The sequence below is a fragment of the Balaenoptera physalus genome (genome assembly GCF_965194825.1).
Source record: "Balaenoptera physalus genome assembly, chromosome: 6".
NCBI lineage: Eukaryota > Metazoa > Chordata > Mammalia > Artiodactyla > Balaenopteridae > Balaenoptera > Balaenoptera physalus.
In genome coordinates, this window is record NC_138885.1 from 123379050 (window position 1) to 123394991 (window position 15942).

General features: G+C 38.9%; 1 protein-coding gene and 1 pseudogene across 3 annotated transcripts in view; both read left to right on the forward strand.

The window, feature by feature from the left end:
- The first annotated feature begins 11 nt into the window (after positions 1 to 11).
- The window catches only part of MOGAT1 (monoacylglycerol O-acyltransferase 1), a 125321-nt gene continuing 109390 nt past the window's right edge, over positions 12 to 15942 (forward strand). For both annotated transcript variants that reach the window (XM_082464681.1, XM_082464682.1), the window contains exon 1: positions 12 to 241. In XM_082464681.1, the coding sequence (XP_082320807.1) occupies positions 148 to 241 (94 nt within the window). In that variant the 5' untranslated portion in view covers positions 12 to 147. The remainder of the gene's footprint in view (positions 242 to 15942) is intronic.
- LOC309662205 (oligosaccharyltransferase complex subunit OSTC pseudogene) lies at positions 257 to 15867 on the forward strand (annotated as a pseudogene). The gene has a single exon. The product of its transcript is annotated as an oligosaccharyltransferase complex subunit OSTC pseudogene (transcript).

The window sequence follows — 15942 nt, forward strand, 5'->3', positions numbered from 1 at the left end:
GTCCGCGCCCACTCCGGGGCGGTCGCCGCCTCCTCTGCGCCGGGGTGCCGGGCGCTGGGCCTGCAGGCAGCGCACACCCGGCAGGCGCCGCGGAGCAGCGAGGTCCCAGGCGGCAGCGCTCGGCGCAGTCCTCGCTCCGGCCGGGCCATGAAGGTCGAGTTTGCGCCGCTCAACATCCCGCTGGCGCGGCGGCTGCAGACGGCGGCGGTGCTGCAGTGGGTCCTGTCCTTCCTTCTGCTCGGTAAGGACTCTCGGCCGCGCAAGATCCGGGCGAAACACTGCGGTGCCTGGGGCTCCGTCTCTCCCCTCCCGGACATCACTACTTCCCTTGTAAGCCAGAGCAGGCAGGTCACAGAGGGCATTTGTAGCTAATTTAGGACTCCCCTCTTTGATTCATCTTTCCACGTGAACTTTGTAGCAAGCCACTGATTGCCGACTTTATTTTCCCCCGTGCTGTTTTTCAAACTCGAGGTGTACTTTACCCACAGTAAAAGGCACAGATTTTAACTCGATGAGTTTTGACAAATGTATACATCCAGGTGTAACCACGACCCAATCGAGCTATAGGACACTGCACTTAAGCCCCTCAAAAGTAGATAAACTCGTTTCTTGAATTATCGATTCATAAATGGAAAAACAATGCCCAAGCATTTGAAACCTGATTCCTTCCTTATCCCCACCCTCATAACAAATATCTGTGTTAGCTTTTCCGTGTTTAAGATTTTCCAGATGCAGAAAGGTACCTTGCTGCAAAGAAGACTGCACCACACGTTAGGTTGGGTTGGATGGCCTCTGTCTGTAAATAATTCGACCCAGGAGAGTGTGTTCTGGCCAGTTCCCAAGTTACGCTCATGTAGAAATGCACAGGAGCCAGTCACTAGATGGGGCAGGGGGCTAATCTGCGAGCTTTTTCTCTGGATGTTTGTTCTGCTTTTGGGGGGAGGGGCATGGGGAGAGTCAAGGAAAAGGAGGGGGTATAAGAGGACAGGAATTACTGGGAACTTAAACTCTTCAGAAGGCTAAAGTCATTTGTGTGCTATAAGACCATTACACTGTCCAGGCCACAGTAATAATAAATTCATTCCACTGTAGAGGTTTACAATTTTGAAACCATTTTACATTTTGAATGCCTGGATCAGTGGTTCTCAACCCTGGCTGCACATTAAGATCACTGGAGGAATTTCTAAAAAATAAGATACCCAGGCTCTATCCCTAGAATTTTGAATTCATTTGTTTCAGAATGGAACCTGCACATCGGGAATTTTTTTTTTTTTTTTTTTTTAATAAACTCTCCAAGTACAGCTAGAGTTTACTAAAAAAGGACATTCAAATAATTAACTCATTTAGTCCTCCTAGGCCAAACTGTTGAGACAGCATTGCACTTTGTTTTGCTCTAGGCCAAAGTACCATGGAGGTAACAGCTACACTTATCTAGGGCTTCGTGTGTGTCAGGTACTGTTCTGCCAGCTACAGCTTGGCACTTGCTATCTACCTCTACAGTTCTAAGCATCATACACTATTAACCATGTAATCTTCACAACAGCCCTGTGAGGTATGGACTGTGTCTTCCTGTGCTCATTGTACAGATGAGGGACCAAGAGGTGAAGTGAACTGTTCAAGGTCACACAGTTAGTAGGAGGTGCAGGAGCTACGTGCAAACCCAAATATTCTACCCAGAGTTCCTGCTTTAACCACTGCGCTGTCCAATTTAATGCCTTGAACCTGGAGGCTGACTTTCTTGCTCATCAGCCAGCACATCTCTGATAGCCCACTGTCCTTTCCTTCCATGGCCCTTATCATTGCTTGTATTTGTGTATGTCTGTGGTTAGTTGAGAAAGGTCTCTATTGCCATCTGTAGGAGAGCAGAATTTGCCATCCCAGAATATGTCTCTTTGGTATATTAATTATTTTAAGCTGGTTATTTTCTAAGAAGCAGCAGACATGGGAAAAACTCTGAAAACCTAGTGGGAGTTACCCTTTTGTAAGAAACATTTACATTTGTAAGGGAAATCTCTATTTGTAAGGGTGTCTCCCTTGCTGTACCAGGAAGAGGATGATGACCAAATCTCTAGAAACCTACCAATGAAGAAGGCAGGGACTTAAATTTGCATAAAACCTTACCCTTCCTGACTGTGCTTTTCCTGATAACCTCCCATAATTGACTCAATCCACCTTCAATATCCTTTTTTGTCTTTAGCTGAGGATGGTATTTAAGGGGAGGGTTTTGGCCATTTTGGCAAGTTACTCGTTTTCCTGGGTCTCCCCCAGGCATACATATTATTAAAATTTTGTTTGATTTTCTCCCATTAATCTGTCTCACATCAATTTAATTCTTAGATCAGCCAGAGGAACATAGGAGGGTAGAGGAAAATTTCTTCCTCCCTGATACATCCTAGTTCACAAGCTCAGTGAGGGAGTACCCAGCACGTGCCTGGCCCATGGAAGGCACACAATAAGTACTGGTTGAATGTCTTCACTCTGTTACCCAAAAGGGAAGTGGTCCACCCCACATGTCCCTATTTGTATCAACTCTTGTATGTAAATCCCCACAGCGACCCTAGAGTTAGGGGCTAACCCCTGTACTCATTTTCCAAAGATAGAGCTTGGAGGTGTAGTAACTGCTCAAGGTCACAAGGTGGGTGGTAGAGCCTTATGTGTCACATGTGAATGGACTAATGACTTAGACATGGCCCACCAGTCCTAATTTGAATCAAACTACAGTGGCTTGACAGACAATTCATTTAAATGCTCTTATTGCATGCATTTGACACTTGTGTTATTTTGTATTACCATATATTTTGGAAATTTTATTATGAAAAATTCCAAACATACAGAAAAGTAGAGAAGGGTATAAACTCCCATATACCCATTACTTGGATTTATAATTATTTTAACAATTTGCTATATTAGTTTTACCTATTTTGCAAAAATATTTTAAAGCAAATCACATTGTATTTTAATCCCAAGTACTTTAGTATGCCTATTATAAAATTGTTGTACATAATTATAGTAACATTGTTCCATGTAGCATAATTAACAGTAATTGCTTAAAATCATCTAAACCAAGTCAATATTCATATTTCCTAAAATTGAGCCCCAAATACACTTTTATGTGTGACTTACTTGAATCAGGATCCAAAAAAGCCCCCTGGGTTGCATTTAGTTTTTAATTTAGAACAGTTTTTCCCCCATTTGTTTTCTTGTCAATGAAGCATTGAAGAAGCCAGGTTATCTGTCCTGCAAGATGTGTCACCTTCAGGAGTTCTCTGATTGCTATTTTGTATGGTTAACTTGTTCCTCAATTCCCTGTATTTCTTCTAAAATGGAAGTTGGAGCTAAAGGTTTGATTAGATTTAGGTGAAACCTTTTTGCAAGTCCTTTTCCGAGGTGCTGCTGTGTGCTCATGTTGCATTATGTCAGAATGCACATAATGTCTAGCTATCCCATTATTAGTGTCTAAGAGTGGTCAGTGGGTCCAGGTAGGAAGAAATGTGAGGGGTGGTAATTGACATGCTGCAAATAAAAGTTCCCTATTGACCGTTGACCTTTCACCTAGTCTCCATTAATGATCATTGACCAAATTAACTGTTTTATTTGGGACTACAAAATGGTAATTTTCATATTCTATCATTCATTCTTCACATATTAACTAGAATTTATGTCAGGAATAATTTTTCCTCATCATCTAGGGCCATTGATTACCCTACAATTCAATTCTTACAGTAAAGGCAGGATAAACGCTTACCTATTTCTTTCCATTTTAATTATTTTAAAGTAAGGAGTTGATGTAGTATCTCCTTCCAATGGTGATAAGAGAAGTTTTATTAACTATGTATTTTAAAGTCTCTAAATCAAAATCTTGGAATGCATTTTTCTTTCCACCATCAGGAAATGAGTTTAAGCTATTAGCACTTGGGATATATTTAAAAAAAAAAAAAAAAGCAGAATGTTTCATTTAGTCATGAAATCAAATACTGTTTCCTTGAGATAAATGTTAAGTGCCTGTCTTCCAATCTTATAACAATGTATTATTTTTAGGTGTGCAACATAATGATTTGATATATGTCTATTGCAAAATGATTTCCACAGTAAGTTTAGTTAAAATCCATTACCACACATAGTTACACATTTTTTTCTCTTATGATGAGATCTTTAAGATTTACTCTCAGCAACTTTCAAATATGCAATACAGTATTAACTATAGTCACCATGCTGTACAGTACATGCCTAGGACTTATTTATCTTATAACTGGAAGTTTTTAACATTTTGATCAATTTTACTCATTTTGCCTCCCCCCCAGACCCCCCTGCATACCTCCACCTTTGGCAACCACCAATCTGTTCTCTGTATCTATGAGCTTGTTCTTTTGTTTTGTTTGTTTGTTCACACATGTAAGATTATGTATTTGTCCTTCTCTGCCTCACTGATTTCACTTAGCATAAAGCCCTCAAGGTCTATCCATGTTGTCACAAATGGCAGGATTTCCTTTCCATGGCTGAATAATATTCTATTTCATATATGTAGTATATATCACATTTTCTGTATCCATTCATCTGTTGATGGACACTAGTTGTTTCCACATCTTGACTATTGTAAATAACGCTGCCGTGAACATGGCGGGGTGCAGATATCTTTTCCAGATAGTGATTTCATTTCCTTCAGTAAATGCTGGGAAGTGGAATTGCTGGATCACCTATCTTCCGATCTTAATATTCAAGAAACTGAAACATTACTTACTAGCTTGTGTGCTACCAACCTGCTAACTGAAAAGTGGAAAACTGAAAAAGAGAGAGCCAACATTTATTGACCATCTCCTATCTACAACTCCTTGTGGCAGGGGTTATTAGATTTATTTTTTTAGGTGAGAAAACTGAAGCTCAAGAGGTATGTATCTTACCTAAGACCATGTGGTGAGACTGTGATCTTTTACTGAATGGGTCTATTTATTTACTTATTTATTTAAGCAGCCTTATTGTGACACTGTCAAACAGTTAACTGCACATATTTATTTTATTTTATTTTTTGGCTGTGCTGTGAGGCTTGTGGGATCTTAGTCCGCCGACCAGGGATTGAACAAGGGCCTTTGGCAGTGAAAGCTCAGAGTCCTAACCACTGGACTGTCAGGGAATTCCCACTGCGCATATTTAATGTGTACAGTTTAAGTTGTCACATGAACACCCGAAAAAAATATTGCCACAATTAAGGTAGTGAATATAGCCATCATCCCCAAAGGTTTCTCATATCCCTTTTGTAACCCCTCCTTCCCCCATCTACAAGCATCCACTTCTTAATGTGGTTGCTGTCATTCATAATACTGGTTTGCATTTTCTAGTGTTTTATATAAATGGAGACACAGCATATGTACTCTTTTTTTTTTGGTCTGGCTTCTTTCACTGAATATAATTATGTTGAGATTCATTCTTTTTGTAGGTGTATTAAGTAGTTCATAGCTTTTTTGTTTCAAAGTGGTATTCTAGTGAGTGAATGTATTGCAATTTGTTCATTCGTCTAATGATGAATATTTGGGTTGTAGCTATTATCAATAATACTGATGTGAACTTCTACCTACACGTCTTAACGAGTGTATACTTTCTTTTTTTTTTTTAATTTATTTATTTTATTTATTTTTATTTTTGGCTGTGTTTTGTCCCCGTTGCTGCATGCGGGCCTCCTCCAGCTGAGACCAGCGCGGGCTTCTCATTGCGGTGGCCTCTCCTGCCACGGAGCACGGGCTCTAGGCACGTGGGCCTCAGTAGTTGTGGCTCGTGGGCTCAGTAGTTATGGCTCGCAGGCTCTAGAGCGCAGGCTCAGTAGTTGTGGCGCACGGGCCCAGTTGCTCCACAGCATGTGGGATCTTCCCGGACCAGGGATCGAACCATGTCCCCTGCATTGGCAGGTGGACCCCCAACCACTGTGCCACCAGGGAAGCCCTATACTTTCTTTATTCTTGGGTAAACCTAGGAATGGAATGGTTGATCATGTTATGGTAGGGGCAGGTTTAACTTTTTAAGAAATTGCCAAACTTTCTTCCCAAGTTGTTGTACCAGTTTACATTCCCACCAGCACCGTATGAGAGTTCCAGTTGCTCCATATCCTTGCCATCATTTGATATAGGCAGTCCTTTTAATCTTTGCAACTTTAACAAGTGTGTAGTAGTGTCTCTCACTGTAGCTTTTGTTCACATTTCCCTGATGTCTAACGATGTTGAACATCTTTTCATGTGCTTGTTTGCCATTTGTATTTCTTTTTTTTTAAATAATCTTTCTTTTAATTTAGTCTTATTTCTTTTTTTAATATAAATTTACTTGTTTTATTTATTTATTTTTGGCTGTGTTGTGTCTTCGTTGCTGCGCATGGCATTTCTCTAGTTGTGGCGAGTGGGGGCTACTCTTTGTTGTGGTGTGCAGGCTTCTCATTGCGGTGGCCTCTCTTGTTGCGGATCATGGGCTCTAGGCATGCAGGCTTCAGTAGTTGTGGCGTGCGGGCTCAGAAGTTGTGGCTCACGGGCTTAGTTGCTCCACGGCATGTGGGATCTTGCCAGACCAGGACCCGTGTCCCCTGCATTGGCAGGCGGATTCCTAACCACTGTGCCACCAGGAAAGTCCCTGTATGGTTTCTTGGTTGAAGTACCTGTTTAAATCTTTTGCCCATTTTTGATTGGGTTGCTTGCTTTCCTATTATTGAGTTTTGAGAGTTTGTGTTCTTCTGGATATACGTCCTTTATCAGGCATACACTTTGCATAGATTTTTTTTCTTCCAGTCTATGGGTTATCTTTTGTGTATCTGAAGAGCAGAAATTTTAAATTTTGGTGGAGTCTAACTTATCCATATTTTCTCTATGGATTGTGTTTTTGGTGTTATATCTAAGAAATCTTTGCTTAAGCTAAGTTCACAAAGATTTTATACGTTTTCTTCAAGTTTTATAGTTTTAGGTTTTACATATAGATCTATGATCCATTTTGGGTTCATTTTTGTATATAGTACAAGGTCCAAGTTCATTTTTTTGGCATATGTTTAATCTAATTGTTGCAGCTCTATTGTTCAAAAGAAAAAAAAAGCTGTTTTTTCTTTACTGCATTGGGCTTGTGCTTTTGTCAAAAATCAGTTGTCCATATATGTGTGGATTTATTTCTGGATTATTCTGTACCATTAATCTGTTTATCTATCTTGATGCCATTACCGTGTTGTTTTGATTACTGTGACTTCATAATAATTCATGAAATCAGATAGTGTTAGTTCTCAAGCTTTGTTCTTTTCTTCAGAGTTGTTTTGACTGTTATAGGTTCTTTACATTTTCATATGCATTTTAGAATTGGTTTGTCAGTTTATACTAAAAAGCCTGCTGGGGTTTTCATTGGAATTGCTTTTTGATTGAGATTAGTTTATAGTTTAATTTGGAGAAAATTGACGTCAAAAAGTGCTGACTCTTCCACTGTTGATTTTATTTATATCAGAAGTTTTCAACTTTAGAGTATATCTAAGAATCACCTGGGGACTTGTTAAAATGCAAATTCCCCAGAGATTTTGATTCTGTAGATGTCAGGGAGGGCCCTTAAAATTGTTTTCACTTTTTATTTTGAAGTAACTTCAAAAATAATAATTATAAGATTTTTTGGTAATTTTCTGTATTTCTTCATCAAATTCCCCAAATGTTAACATTTTACCATGTTTCCTTTATCTTTCTCTCTCACACATGTATATCATCATCATCATCAAGTGAACTCTTTAAGAGTAAGTTGCAGACATGGTCTCCCTTTATCACTAAGTACTTCCGCACATATTTCCTAATATATATCTCTTACATAACCACAGTACAATTATCCAAATCAGAAAAATAACAGTGTTTCTGTACTATGACCTAATCCAGAGGCCCTATTCATATTTCAGCGATTGTCCTGCTGATGTCCTTTATAGCAAAGGAATCCACATGTTGTATGTAGTTACATCTCTTTAGTCTCCCTTCATCTGGAAAATTTTGAGGGAGCACATTTTAACATTCACTCTAGTGATTCATACTAGATTCCTGGACTTGCATAAACACTACTGTGCCTCTTTTATCATGGATTATTTCTGTGGTTTTCAGTTTGTAGGTATACAAAGTATTTGTGCTTCTTTTGTCCTTCAGCTTGTAAAGCTTTCTGAAATAGTATGAAAATGGGACTGGTTTCAACTGGATCCTTGTTATAATTTATTTGACTTCATTAGGCAAAGAAATAGGTCCAATAATGAATTCACTTTTAAACAAGAAAAATGCAGATCCTTGTACGGCAATACTTTTTGAAGGCGGTATGGAGCAGACCCACGTATGAGGAATACTAGGCTGAAAAATTCTGCAAAGTGTTCTGAGATTTGTCTTTTAGCCCCATCTTCATCCTAAGAAACTCTGGGAGGCAAGTTTTCTTAAAGCAGGAATTTTAAAAATTAGAGGAATGTTATACTTACATTCTTATACTCAGCAGATGACACTGATTGATATTTTGAAATACAATGCCTCAGGAATAAAAAGGAAAAGAATGTGACGTGCTAAAGGATTTTGCTTGCCTCTCAGTTGTTTTCTTTCTCCATACTATGTTAAATGGCTAAAATAAGTATAGAAACAGTTTTCCTAGGGGGAAAAAATGAAAACTTCTTGGATACAAGTGGAAAGGATACACATACAAGTTAAATATTTTAAATTATTTCTTAATTGGTCACTGGTCACTACTTAAACGCAAGTAAGTAAACTTCCACTAGTTTTCACAGTGTTTTTCTGATGGAGTTTGCTCATCAGATTTAATAGAGTCATGTTAAAGATGAGAATATTCTTACATAAGTAGATTTGTTCTGCAGTGCTTAGTTTCTTTTTTTCCCTTTAGTGGAACCATTTTATTTATCTTTTTAAAATAAGTTTTGATTATAAGGTAGTTCATGCTAGTTATTAGAAAAACTGGAAACTGTAGAAGAGCTTTTAGAAGAGACTAGAAAAAAGTCCATATTCCCATCCAGAGATAACTATTGTAAATGTTTTGGCATATTCCTTTCCTCTTGTTTACCTATTCAAAAAAATTTATTAAAATAATATATGCGCTAGAAAATAAATCAAATAATACATTGGGTTGAGCCATATGAAACTGGTGTTTTTAAAGGTCTTAAGCAGTCAGTGGTGGCTGATAGCTAACATTTATTGAGAGTTTCCTATATGCCATTGTTACCAAACCGAGGTTCGGCTGCTTGCTGCTCGTAAGCCAATAATTCAAGAGGCAAGTGTCAGTAGAAAGGAAAGATGTTTTTATCAGAAAAGCTGGCAATCTGGGAAGAAGGTGGACTCGTGTCCAGAGACCAGCTCTGAAGATTCTGCTCAGCCATGATAGTCTTTAAAAGGAAAAATGGGGGTGGGAAGAAGAATCTCAGTGAATCATCAAGGCAGGAGGTTGGGTTCTCCATTGAGTGCAGACTGGCTGACTCTCTTCAGATGTTATCTTGCCCGTGTGATCTGTCTGCAGGATTGCTTAGGGGGGCTGTTGGCGGTAGAGAGCTAGTCATTTTTTAACTGCTTAATTCTTCATTTTTACTTCTTTTTATCTAGGAAAAGAATCAGCAGGTTGGGCAAAGCATGGTATGCATTCAGGAGAGCATAAGTCAGGAGTTAGTTTCAATTGCTTAGTGATCTCATTCCTATAATTAGGTTCTTGTAAGGTTAGAGGGGAACAGAAATGGGCAAACAGGAAAGGGGCAGAAGAGCTGCTTCCACCATCATACCATCATTGTTTTTGTTTTTGTTTTTGTTTTAAGTATTCTCCTTTTATTTATTTATTTGGCCACACTGCGTGGCTTGCGGGATCGAACTTGAGCCCTCGGCAGTGAAAGCATGGAGTCCCAACCACTGGACTGCCAGGGAATTCCTGCACCATCATTGTTCTAATGGCTTTCTGTGTGTTATTTTATTTAAGTTTCACTAACCAATTATTTTTCCATATTATAAATAATACTTTATTAAATCGTAAAAAAACTGATAAAGAAGGAAAACTAAAACCTAGAACTTAAAGGAATTTTTCAACTTATATACATCAGGTCTTTGAAGAAATGCCACAGGCAAAGTGTGTTGTTAGGATTCATTTACTTTTCAAATTCTGCTAACATCCATGGAGCATTTGCCATGGGTCAAACACTACAATACATTTTCATTTGTACTCTCTTGTATTTTAAGTATCCAGGTTGAATCCCTTGAAGCCAGAACGGTTGGAGGCAGCAGAGGTAGGAAAAGTCCACGTAAGCACTGAAGGACCTTCCACCACCCAAAAGCTATAGACCTGGCCACCACTCCTTGCCAAAAGTCTTTAGTTCATGAAAAAAGGAAATTTATATCCCTGATTTTGCTGGAACACTTCCTTCTATAAAGCTAGGGATACCTGAAGGCAGCTTTGAAGCTAAAAGTGGGTCATTGGATCGATCATTCCCTCTGTATGTATGAGATTGGAGATGAAGACTTTGCTGCAAATGTGGGGCTCTCTGTGAGGTCCCAACTTGTTCCCAGTCAAATAGCAGTGCTTAACTTATTATGCATTATTATCAATTACATGTATAATTCATACATTTCCCCATCTTTTCCTTCTTTATTTTATTTTTTAAAATATATTTATTAATTTATTTTTTGGCTGCATTGGGTCTTCGTTCCTGCGCACGGGCTTTCTCTAGTTGCAGCGAGCGGGGGCTACTCTTTGTTTCAGTGCACGGGCTTCTCATTGCGGTGGCTTCTCTTGTTGCGAAGCATGGGCTCTAGACGCCTGGGCTTCAGTAGTTGTGGCTTATGGGCTCTACAGTGCAGGCTCAGTAGTTGTGGCACGTGGGCTTAGTAGTTTCGGTGCACGGGCTTAGTTGCTCCGCAGCATGTGGGATCTTCCCGGACCAGGGATCATACCCGTGTCCCCTGCACTGGCAGGCGGATTCTTAACCACTGCGCCACCAGGGAAGCCCCCACCCCCGTCTTTTAATTTTGGAAATTTAGAAGTATTTAAAGAATAGTTCAGTATACATTCTTTTTACCTAGATTCACCAACTCTTAGGATTTTTCAGTGTTTGTTTTCTCTGTTTCTATAGACACACACCCAGTTTGTTGTTACTGTTGCTTTTGAACCATTTGAAAGTAAGAAATTAAGTTGTAAAAATCATTGCACTTCATTCCTCAATACTGTAGAATGTGTTTCCTGAAAACAAGGAGTTTGTGCATAATTGCAATTCCATTATCACACCCAAGAAATGTATCATTGAAACAATAATCTTATTTAATACATGGCTCATATTCAAATTTCCCTAATTGTCTTCAAATTTTCCTTTAAAACTAGACCTGTTCCTATACTTTTTATTTGTTTTTTCATCTTTTATAACACTGATATTTTTAAAACAGCCCCAGCTAATTATCTTGTAGGATGTCCCCTAGTCTGGACTTGCCTAATTATGTTCTCATGATTAGAGTCAGGTTAGACATTTTTGGCAACAAGGTCACAAAGGTGATGGGGTATATTTCCCACTTGATCGTAAGAAGAGGCAAATGTCATTTTGTCCCTTTACTGATGATGGTAAGCTTAGTGCCGATGCATACACTTTGGCTGAGCCTTTCTGACTTTCAGTACTGTTAAAGGAGTGGGGCATTGCTGCACTATTCACAGTAGCCAGAAGGTGGAGACAACCCACATGTGCATCAACAGATAAACAAATGGATAAACAAGTTGTGATCTATCCATACATGCGAATATTATTCATCCATAAAAAGGCATGAAGTGCTGATATATGTTACAACATGGCTGAATCTCAAAAACTTGATGGTAAGTGAAAGCCTACAGAAGGTTACATATTGGATCATTGCATTTATATGAAATATCTAGAATAGGTAAATCCGTCGAAAAAGAATGCAGATTGGTGCTTGCCAGGGACAGGGGAAAGGGAAATAGGGAGTAACTGTTTAATGGGTACAGAGTTTTATTTCAGAATGATACAAGTGTTTAGGACCTAGATAAAAGTGGGAGTTGCACAACAATGTCAATGTACTAAATGCAACTGGATTGTTTTCTTTAAAATGGCTAATTTATGTTATGTGAATTTCACCTCAAAAAAAAAAAAAATTAGCGGGAGGCAGCTTCCTCAATGATGTAGAGAAAGTAGAAACCTATGGCAGTTAAGTGAAAATAGAGTATAAGTGATTGGGGGCTGACTTGTGGTTTCTTATCCAGAATGTACCCAAGTCAAGGAAGCTGAAATTTCGGGGAATTCCCTGGTGGTCCAGTGGTTAGGACTCTGCGCTTCCACTGCAGGGGGCACGGTTCCATCCCCGGTCGGGGGACTAAGATTCCCACACACTGTGATGCAGCCAAAGAAAAAAAAAAAAGAGCTGTTCCTGGGTGGTGCGTGGGGCTGGCGGCCGACAGCTGCCCCTGCTGCCACCAACATGGAGAGTTTGTACGGAGTCCCATTCTTAGTGCTGGAATGTCCCAACCTGAAGCTGAAGAAGCCACCCTGGGTGCACATGCCGTCGGCCATGACGATGTACGCTCTGGTGGTGGTGTCTTACTTCCTCATCGCCGGAGGAATCGTTTAGGATGTTACTGTCGAACCTCCAGGTGTCGGCTCCATGACTGATGAACATGGGCATCAGAGGCCAGTAGCTTTCTTGGCCTGCAGAGTAAATGGACAATATATTATGGAAGGACTCCCATCCAGCTTCTTGTTTACAATGGGAGGTTTAGGTTTCATAATCCTGGACCGATCCAATGCACCAAACATTCCCAAACTCAATAGATTTCTCCTTCTATTCATTGGATTCGTCTGTGTCCTACTGAGTTTTTTCGTGGCTAGAGTATTCATGAGAATGAAACTGCCGGGCTATCTGATGGGTTAGAATGCCTTTTGAGAAGAAATCGGTGGATACTGAATTTGCTCCTGTTAATGAAGTTTTAAAGGCTGTACCAGTCCTCTGATATGAAATATGGAAAAGGATGAAAAGCAGCAGAAAAGAAACATCTAGTGAAAACATAGGAAGTGTATTATAGCTTGGACTAGAATGTCTTCTTGGTATCAAAGAGACAAGCTTATCAGTATTTTTTCCTGCTGGCCTATACTGACATACCAATGATGTTAAGTGGCATTTTCTTCTTTTTTTTATTTCTTAAAGAAAATATACTTCATTTCTACAACTATAATATTGAATAAAATAATTATTTTTTACAAACCCCTTAACATTTTTTGGAGATGACATTTCTGACCTTCAGAAATTAATGTAAAATCAGGAAGTGAGATCCCATAAGCTGAGAACTCTGGATAGCTGATCAGCTTTACCTGTGATGCTTTGCCTTTAAACAGAGTGTGTGACAGTACATCATTTCAGATATGTATGTAAGACTGTTTCCTGAACAATAAGATGTATGAAAGGAGAAGAAATAAATAATTTTTCTAATTAAAAAAAAAAAAGGCAGCTGAAATTTAGGCCTTCAGTGCAACTTGGTTTGTGAATCTAAACAATTTTTTTAAAGTATCAACATTAGTTTTGAGAGCTGCACAATGTTCTGGAGTAAATTTTTTTAACTTTCTCTTCTGTTTGACCTCCAGTTTAGGAGAATCGTGTTACCTTGGATTGCTTAGTGGGATAAAAATAGAAAATAGAGGTGATCTATTCACCTAGTTTTTATAGTGTTTTCTGCTTTCAATCCAATTTAGGATCAAGGGATTAAAAAACTATTTTGGTGTTGTTTATGATATGAAATAGAATCTTTATGCAAGATTATGTTATTAGAGAAAATTTGTTAGAAGCCCAGATATTCAAAAACAAAAGAATTTGAATTAGTACTGACAACCAATGGAATGTTGCTCAGTCATTAAAAATAACACTTGTGGAGAGGTTTTAATGCCAAATTTATAATACCAAGCAGCTAAGATGAGATAATCGTAAGTGATCAAATACAGAATAAAAAATATGTGTGATCAACTGTGTTAAAAAAAAATAACCCGTTTGATGGAAAAAAAAAAAAAAAAGACGGGAAAATTTAACAGTAGTTTTTGTTGGGTGACAGGAATATGAGTGTTATCTTGTCTGCTTCTACTTTTTGCATTCTCCAAATGTATCCTAGTAAACACAGTTATTATAAAAATGGCTCCCATTTGTCAAGCGCTTGCTCTGTGCCAGGCAGTGTAACTCTCTGTTTATTCTCCCAACAGTCCTTGGAGAGTGGTGCTGTTATTAGCCCATTTCACAGGTAAAGGAATCGAGGCTCAAGAAGTAAAAGACCTCACCCCAGGTCAGGAAGCTGGTTGGTGGCACATTCCAACATAAGGAGTCCAATTTCCCATCCATGTCTTAACCACTGTACATGCAAAACACATAATGAATGTTAGAGATGTGCAGTGTGTATTCACCTAGAGGAATGTGGTTGGGTGAATGGACCATTGAATTAGTAGCCAGGGGACTTTGTTTCTGGACCTACTCTTGACTCACTCTGTGGTTGAAATTAAGTTAATTTGCTTTTGGTCTTAGTTTCTCCACCTTTATAGTAAAGAAAATAAAACCTTTCATGTGCCTGATTCTTTATGCTTATGAACCTGCTTATGTACTTGTAATAAATACATGTTTATGGTGTTATGACCATTAGCTGGGGATAGTTTGGTTTTCTAAAAAAAAAAAAAAAGTGCCTGGGTTTAAGGATTAGGCAGATCCAGGTTCAAGTCCTTTGGACACTCAAATTCCCTGAGCCTCAGTTTCCACAACTGCAAAATGGGGACAGAACTCTGTACCGTGAGGGTTGTAAGGAGTAAATAAGGTTGCCCATGCGAGACAGTTACTACTCAGTACCTATGCCCTCCCTCCCCTGTTCCATCATAGCTCACCTGATCCAGCTTGGGGTAGAGAATAATGAGACCTATTTATGTTTCTTGTAAATGTTTTGCACATTTTAATAAAATAAAATTAATTAACAGGGGTACATTGTCAGCACACAGACCTGGGTAGAGGGAAGCAGGTAAATCAAAATAGAGTGATCTTGGTAGGAATGAGGGCAGAGGACACTCTTTTGGCCTCACTTCTAGACTCGTGGAAACTTCCAGAATGCAAGAAAACACCCCACTGAACCGTGGAGGGCACATGCTTCCTTAACCTTTCACACACTTTTAACTTTTAACCCACCCTGGAGAGAGCAAGTCAGTCCTCTGATGGGTTCAATTCAGTATTTGGGTTAAATCTATACTGGGAAATTTGTTGATTTATATATTTCTAGAAATATAAACATGTGTTCTGTTTTTGCCAAAAAAAAAAAAAAACCCAAATCTATACCTACATCTATAACTATAAAACAATAATAGCTCAAGGTGCTCTTACTCAGATACCATGATGGATCGTTTGGGGACAAAGCTCTTTTTAATAAAGTTGAGAATGGATAGGAGCTTGGGGGACCGAAGTCAGTACTAGATTCGAGACTGTAGCACATAATAAAGAAGAAAGAGGTAATGGCACTCCTTAAACCAGTAGTAATAGCTGGCATTTGTTGAGCACTTACTCTGTGCCACGCTTTAAGTCTTTGTGCTCCTCCCCATTGATATATTTTTCTTTTCATAAATAGTTTTTAGTATAACACATAGCACAGACATAAAAAGAAAATGTCTAGCTTAGCTTAATGTATTACTTTAAGGCAAATATTCTTGTCCCTACTGCCCAGGTCAAGTTTTATCAATTCCTGCTTCATCTATTTGAAGCTATATCATTAGGTGCACAAACAATTAGGATTGCTCTGTCATTATGAAATGTCAAGAGAAGTGGTAGGTGAGCTAAGGCATAGAGTCACTCCTGTGCCATTTCTATCTCTGGCAATAGACTTCCAGGAAATGAAGTTTGTCATTGGAATGTGCCCTCTTCATGGGCACATGCATAATGGCTGCTCAATCAAGGTGAACACTTGTAGTAGGAATTCCTCTGCATTCCTCCT